The sequence below is a fragment of the Phyllostomus discolor genome, chromosome 7, assembly GCF_004126475.2.
Source record: "Phyllostomus discolor isolate MPI-MPIP mPhyDis1 chromosome 7, mPhyDis1.pri.v3, whole genome shotgun sequence".
NCBI lineage: Eukaryota > Metazoa > Chordata > Mammalia > Chiroptera > Phyllostomidae > Phyllostomus > Phyllostomus discolor.
The window spans coordinates 14,371,446-14,379,633 of NC_040909.2; the positions used below are offsets into that span (position 1 = coordinate 14,371,446).

The 8,188-nt window shown below is 36.7% G+C and overlaps 1 protein-coding gene across 19 annotated transcripts in view; it reads left to right on the forward strand.

The window, feature by feature from the left end:
* Positions 1 to 7,976, forward strand: part of CLASP2 (cytoplasmic linker associated protein 2) — a 153,338-nt gene extending 145,362 nt beyond the window's left edge. For all 19 annotated transcript variants that reach the window (XM_028518045.2, XM_036030544.1, XM_036030547.1 and 16 more), the window contains 3 exons: positions 2,217 to 2,423; positions 3,986 to 4,102; positions 6,180 to 7,976. In XM_028518045.2, coding sequence (XP_028373846.1) covers positions 2,217 to 2,423; positions 3,986 to 4,102; positions 6,180 to 6,266 — 411 coding nt within the window. In that variant the 3' untranslated portion in view covers positions 6,267 to 7,976. The remainder of the gene's footprint in view (positions 1 to 2,216; positions 2,424 to 3,985; positions 4,103 to 6,179) is intronic.
* The last annotated feature ends 212 nt before the right edge of the window (positions 7,977 to 8,188 follow it).

The window sequence follows — 8,188 nt, forward strand, 5'->3', positions numbered from 1 at the left end:
CATTTAATATTTTCAGGCTGTGATTGACTACAGGTAACTGAGCCCCATAGATGATAGGGGGGCTGCTGCATTGCATGAAACATAAATGTTGCTTGAAAAGTACCCTTATCGATAATTTCCTTGATGAACACTTACCTTGGTTTTCAAGGTAATGTTCAATTGAGATGCAAGCATATATTTCCTGTTAAATGAATTATGGTGATATCACGGCCTTTCTCCTAAAGTAGTCTAGCTCTAGGAGATAAATTATCTGATTTCATTTTCTTCTTTGGTTCACTTTGTTTTTTACTTAGAGTTTGTTAATGTTATCTTTATATTCCACTCATCAATAATAATTTGGTTTTTTAATAAGTAATGAAGGTAAGAATCATTACTATTTTAACATAGTAGATTGCCTATGTGAGCCAGATACCTGTTAAAAGTTTATTAAATAAAATAATGAGGACAGCTTGCCTGAAAGAGTCTGATATTACCACCACCACAATAGCAGTGAGTCAAAATCAATCAAAACTAAATGTAAAAGCTAAAACTATAAAAATCTCATAAGAAAATGTAAGTGTATACTTTTGTTACCTTGAGTTAGGCAGTAGTTACTTATTTTTAAAGATTTTTTTTTTTTTTTTTTTTTAGAGAGAAGGGAAGGGAGAGAGATGGGGGGGAGAAACATTGATGTGTGAGAGAAACATTGATACGTCGCCTCTCACACGCCCCCAACTGGGGACCCAGCCATGATGCAGGCATGTGCCGTGACCGGGAATGGAACCGGCGACCTCTCGGTTCTCAGTTTGGCACTTCATGCACTCAACCACACCGTCCAGGGTGGCAGTAGTTTCTTAGAATGCCACAAGTAAGAGTAACTTACAGCAACAACAAAATGACCAATGGATTTCATCAAAATTAAAAACCTTCGTGCTTCAAAGGACACTGTCAAGAAAGTGAAAAAACAACCCACGGAATAGGAGAAAAATTTTGTATAGTATGTGTCTGATAAGCAACTAACAAGCACAACATTGAAAGAGCTTTTACAAACCAACAATAAAAACACAACCCAATTAAAAAATGGGCAGAAGACAAGGATTGACATTTCTGCAAAGAAGATATACAAATGGCCAATAAGCACATGAAAAGATGCTCAACATCATTAGTCTTAGAAAAATGCAACTAAAACCACAGTGAGATAGCACTTCACACATTCTAGGAAGAAAGGCAATAAGTGCTGATGAGGATATGAAGACATTGAAACCCTCTGTAATTCACTTGTCAAAAGATATGACTGTGAACCTTATAGGAAAATGAGTCTTGACTTTTAAATCTGTCTGTATTTTTATTCAGATTCAGCCTGTATTTAGTAGTGGTACATCTGTAGCATCTTGCTGAAGGTCTGAAAAACTCGTATTTGTAGTTTAGTTATTCACCTTCTGACCCAAACAATGCCTGTAGCACCCCTACTTTTACAAACGATAAAGTCGACATCTTAGACTGGAATTAGCCCTGGGTCTCCTGACTTGCAGTGTATTTTCCGTTGTGCCTTTCTGAGCACTCTCACAGATTGAGGTCTAAGGGAAACATGACCAGAGAAGCATCAAAGGCAGTGATGTTCACTTTTTTCCGAGACCATCTTTAGAGATCACACATCCTAATAAGAAGATAGACAACCGTATCTTCTCTTTATTGCAAAACCACTGTCCGCCCCACCCCAAGCCCAATACAGAAAGAAAGGAAATCCTTATGAACAGAAGGAGGAAGAGCGTGTTAACTTGATAACACAGTGAATGTTTTACTTTGTCATGATGTGGTGAAAAGGGGCGGAAGCACTCCTGAGTTGGGGACACTAGCAGTGAGCAGCGTCACAGCGTGTCTGATGCAGGAGACTCCACGCTGTGGTCCCGGCGAAGAGAGCCTTCACTGCCCTGCACAACCAACTAGACCACAGCATGATTTAAAAATTGCTTTAGCCAACTTTAAAAGCACACACACAAAAGAAGGAAAAATGATATAAAAAAGGCCCATGAATCCATTGCTTCCATAGTCACTGCCATTTTGCCAACCCTGTTTTATCAGTAATCTTACTTTTTATATTTATTTGTTTACCGTAGTGTTTTCCAAGCAAATCCCGGATATCATGCCCTGTTACCAATTCTATGAAGTTTATACTTCCGAACACAATATAAAACTTTTAAAAGTTACTTTCTTGCTTAACTTCCTCTTTGTTTCAGGTGGTGAGATCCGCTGAGGAAGCTGCATCGGTGTTGGCCACTTCAATCAGTCCAGAGCAGTGCATCAAAGTGCTTTGTCCCATCATCCAAACTGCAGATTACCCAATTAACCTTGCTGCAATCAAAATGCAAACAAAAGTGATAGAGAGAGTGTCCAGGGAAACTCTTAATCTGCTTTTACCAGAGATTATGCCCGGCCTCATACAGGTAAGCAATTAAGTATGGAGGAATAAACTGTGACAGATTTGGGGTTCGGTTACTTTAGTCCCTTTCCAGCAACACTAATGGCACGAGCAAGCAACTGTCTGAGATGTTCAGACAGAGCAAGAATTTCCAGAAATAGCTCTGTGTGTGTGTATGTGTGTGTGTGTGTGTGTGTGTGTAAGCTATACATAATATAAAATATACCATTTAGTCATATTTGAAGTGTGTAGTTTGGTGGCATTAAATATATTGATAATATTGATAATGTTACACCACCATCACCACTATGCATTTTCAAAACTTTTTAATCATCCCAGATGGAAACTGTATCCGTTAATCAGTAACTCCCCATTCTTTCTCCCCCCAGTCCCTGGTAACCTCTGTTCTACCTTCTGTCTCTCAGCTACTTTCTAGGTCCCTCATGTCCGTGGAATCATACAGCATATGTCCGTTGTGGCTGCCTTATTTCCCCTAGCATAGCTTTTTAGGGTTCATCCATATTGTAGCATGAATTCAAATTTCTTTTTTTGGCTGAATAATATTCCATTTATGTTTATACCTCAATTTGTTTATCCATTCATCTATTGATGGAAATGTGGGTTGTTTCCCTTTTTAAATTAACACAAATATACATTACAATGAAATTTCTTGCTAGTATCTTCTTGTACTTATGTGTATATCTAGAAGTAGAATTCTTGGGTATTACCAGATTACTCTCCAAAGTGGTTATACTGATTTATGGTCATAGATGTAATGTTTTTATTCTATGTATACTAACCTATTCATATATAAACATTATAACAAAAATGGAATTATATTTTGTAACATGCTCTGCATAACTTAATCATCAGTTGTGAAATTTCTCTATCCAATAATATTCTATTATGTAATTTTAATGGCTCACTAATAATATATTGTGTCTATATTAAGACTCATCCTGAAGAGAATTAATCATTCATTTCCTTGTGCATTTATAACATTACCTTTGTGGCTCTATTCTAAGCCCTAAAATTTTAAATTGTGAGGTCCTTGAAGATAAGATCCAAATCTCTACTTGGTCTGTGCTTTGATACTAAGAATAGCATATACATAACATGAATATGCCATACACACAATGGGTACTAATTAAATGTTTGTTGAATGAATAGTTGAGAATAATGGTAGGGATGGGACAGATATTAAGCTTAATTCAGCCTGGGTTATAGGAGTGCCAGGCCAAGGAGTTGAGGTTTTATTGGCTAGTGAGGAGCTATTGAATTCTCTAAAACAGAATCCTTTAGGGAGGTTAATCTGGAGACTTTTTGCAGGGTGCATTGGCAAAGGGGCAGCCTCAGAGAATTGCAGCTTTCCAAGCTAAATGAGAAAGAACCTGATAAGGAAGGCTAACAGTGGAGGTGCCAAAGGGGAAACGGGAGGGGAGAAGGGCATGTCTCTGCCTGAAAAGGCTGAAAAGTTACTGGTCAGTAAACCTTGAGACCTCGTCTTTGAGCCGCATCTTCTGTGTCTGTTAGAACGGCACTTTTCTCAGATCCCTTGGGAGTGCTAATCGGGACTTTTCGTTTTAGGGTTATGATAACTCAGAGAGCAGTGTTCGGAAAGCTTGTGTCTTCTGCCTGGTGGCTGTGCATGCAGTCATTGGTGATGAACTGAAACCGCATCTCAGTCAGCTCACTGGCAGTAAAGTAAGTAGAGCTGCTTTGCCCTGAGGACGGTGGTCATGGTCCATCTTCAAAATTTTTGTGTGTTTTTTATGTTAAAGGGTCCATCTGTATTCACCTTTTATTGTCATGTTTGAACATTCAATTTATTCCTCCTACCATTTGCATTTTAGCTATTTCTGCTTTCATATTTGTCAGTTTGCTGGGGTTGTTGGTAGATTGCTGTGAAAGAAATGCCTGTAGCCTCTGGTTACTTACAATAGCCAGCTTACTTCTTTGCCGCTCCCACAACCAAATCCTTACCCCCAAAGACTGTTTAATTAAAAACAGATAGGGTTATATATTCATGGATTACTTTATATCTCCCAAATAATGGAACACTTGAACATATTTAAAATTTCCCCCTACGAACTATGGTAAATATTTGTTCTCTTTCTATTCTTATTTTGATCCAGATAAAGTGTACAACTTTGACTTGGTATGTCAAAATAATTTCTCCAATTAGTTCTTAAGGCTTAAAAAATCAGTAAAATAAGTCTTGCTTTTCTCGTTTCTTTGATACTATCAAAATTTTGAAATTACTCTAGGGGATGAGGATAAATTATCATTGTTGAGTTATGGCTTACAAGCAAGGTAATAGGAGATGCTTGTGTTCAGTTAGAGTTTCCTCAAATCCTAATGATTGTCATTACTGTGATCATATTTATGTTTAAAATAGCAAAAGGGCAGAAAAAACACATAAGAAGGAAAATGAGCTTAGGTATACACCTTATATTAAATACCTATATAAGTTATACTCGACACATAGACTAAAGCAGTGATGCTTAACTCTTTCTCAGCTAAGATTTTTACCTGGTCTTTGAGATTTAGGTAAACTCTCATTTCAAGAAAAATAAATAGATACAGAAAATTTTATACGTAGCTTCAGAGGATTCAATGAATTCCTGAATCCCATGGACACTGGGTTAAAAACTTTTGAATCAGAGAGTTAATGTTAAAAAAGAAACTTTGAACAGTAAAGTAGTTTTCAAAGAAAAATGTATCCCACCTTTTGTGATGAGCTTAAATTAAGCCCTAATAATCTAGAGTTGTCTGCAGAAGAATTAAACTTCGGCACTTTCTCAGAATACCAGGCACCCGGAGATACTGCATGTGAAGAAAGTAACTAGATGGGAGAAAAATGTTTGGAAATGACATCAGATGAAAAAAAGTGGAACACAGTTGTATGCACACCAGTTACAAACTTTGTAAAAATATGGTGGCATACATAAAGACTGCAAATGATCAGAGCAATCACAAACATTTTATTAAGAGGACAGTGACATGGTTGTCTAAGATCTTGGGTCCGAGAACCCCGGTGCCTGATTTCCTCTGCTGGCCTGCTTCTCTCCCGCCTCTGAGAACGGAGGCAGGGGCTCACACGCTTTGTGCCTGGGTGTCCTCGCATATAAAATGCTTTGAAGATAGAGATCGTATAAGGCAGTTATAAGGCAGTATAAGGCAGTATATTGTATAGCACATAGTGCTTAAGTGTTTGTCATTATTGTCTTGATGATGACTTCTTTTTCCAAATGTACTTGAATTGATGTATGTTAACACTACAACATTTTCTGAAAGGACGTGCTAGACTACTCAATCATAAGCAAACAGAAATTTGTGGTTTCTAATTGTCAGCAATAATGGGCATTATAATAACCCCTCAGTTTAAAAAAAATCTATCTTTTAGGGCTAGGGTGGTGGGGAAGAGTGGGGGGAAAGGCAGAAGACTGTACTTGAACAACAATAAAAAATGTTTTAAAAAATCTATCTTTAAAGCGCGGGCTGCAAACCAAAGTATCGCAGGTTCGATTCCCAGCCAGGGCACATGCCTGGGTTGCAGGCCACGGCCCCCAGCAACCGCACATTGATGTGTCTGTCTGTCTGTCTGTCTGTCTCTCTCTCTTTTCTCTTTTCTCTTTCTCCTTCCTTTCCCTCTCTAAAAAAATAAAACGCTCAAAAAAAAATCTACCTCTTAAAGCTCACATATGTGTATATAATTTTTAAGAGATCATTATAATTTAGAGCAGTTTGCTCAAATGACATGTTTGGTTTCAATCTTCAGATGAAGCTACTGAATCTGTACATCAAACGTGCACAGACAGGCTCTGGAGGAGCTGACCCCACTACTGATGTTTCTGGACAAAGTTAGTGACGCTCATTGACGTGAACCAGGTCTCTCAACGGAAGGACAGACAGACCACCCTCATCAGTGAAAGGAAATTTTCAAATACATCTTTTGGAACTTACCATTGTTTCCTAGTTTTAGTTTTTTGTTTTGTTTTGTATTTTCTGTAACAGAGGACTATCCTCAGTCTGCATGTAACTTTTCGATAGTTATTCCAAATTCAAGAAGAAGCAGTATTAACAACAGTTGATCAATACAAAGTAATTTTAAATCAAACTCATCATTTCACATGTTTGTACTTATTTGTCTTCCCATTAACCTTTGCCAGTGTTATGACTGTATAAATTTTTTTAATGCTGGTTAAACAGGAATGCTTAAAGCTTTAAAAGTTTAACAGTCTAAAACTTTTTTTTGCTTTTTTTCAAATGCAGAATAATATTTTTATTGCTACTTTAGTTTTGTTTCCTATCATGTCCTATGCTAGAAATATTGAAATGACGTGAAACAAAGCAGACTAATTTGAGCCACAGCTGGACTCTGTCGGTGTGACGGTGATACATGTCATTAGTTGCAACTTCTTTGGGGTTACCGGTAGTTTAAAACTAATGCCTCAAAGAGAAATGTTACAGAATCAGCCAGTTTTGTAAAACTGATCCTGTTTGTTGGTTATTGATCTTGCCATCTTTATTTAAAACATGTCCCTCTATGACCCCTCAAGAAAGCTGCACCAAATCATCTGCCTGTCTTTTTCTTGATACTTATTAAAATAGAAGGTTTCATTGCAGGGTTTTTGGTTTGTTTGTCTTTGTTGTGAATGATGCTTTTTTTATATTTATTAATATCAAATTCACTTATGAATAAACTTGATAATGGAAACAGACAAAAAAATCAAGTGCATGTATGTCCTTGACAGTCTTCTGTTTCTCATTTAATAAACAAACTAATTATTGAGACATGGGAGTCGACCAGCACCTTTTGTTTAAATGGTGGAACCTGGTTTCCTTTTACCATGAAATTGTCTTACTTGAAAACGTTGATCCTGATGAGAGAGAAGATGGTGCCAAGGCTATGACCTTGTATAATGGGCTCAAATTCTCTACCTCTTCAGGGCTAATACTTTTAACTGAGCTGCTGCCTATAGTGTCTTTTGGAAAACTATTTAAAGGGTGATTTCCTGTTACTTTTTTAAATCACCTTTTGCTACATCTATTCTTTCCGTGTGCAGCCAACTTGCAAAAATTACCGGGTTTGGTGGAAGACAAAGTAGATAATTTGGAACCAGGATACTAACGATTGCTCATCTTGACTTTTTTTTAATCCTAACATAAAGTGAATTTGACTGGAAAGGCAAATAGCTATTAGGGAGCAATTTGCTGTTGTTAACAGAGTTATCTGTACTTTCTTTGTTTAATTGAAAAAATGTAGAAATGTATGTAAAGACTTTAAGACAAAAGTACTGAATGGATGATTTGTCATAGGCTTTTACCTTTGTTTCTGTTCTAGCAGCAGGAAAAGTTTCTCTATATCTCCTCCCCTTTACCTGTAACAGTTTTGTTTTCTACTGTTAATTACATTGTGTATTTATAGTTCTATGCTTACTGTTGTGCATATACTGGCAATAAAACTGTACATAACATTACTTGAAAAAATTAACAATGTATATCAGTTGTGTTGCTGTCTCACTGTGTGACAAGTCACTTATCTCATAGCTAGTTTTTAAAAATCTTTAAAAGGTCATGTAGCAAAAAATTTTACAAGTACGTCTGAAAAGAAAACATCAGATGCAGCAGCCACAAATATATATATAGTTATATATGCATGTATGTATGATAGCTTTATGATGAAAAGGCATTTTAGCACTGAACACTTCTTAATAATGGTTTATGTTCCATGACCTTTGGTATGTTATATAATTATTTTTAAACTAAATATTGACTTAATTTTGA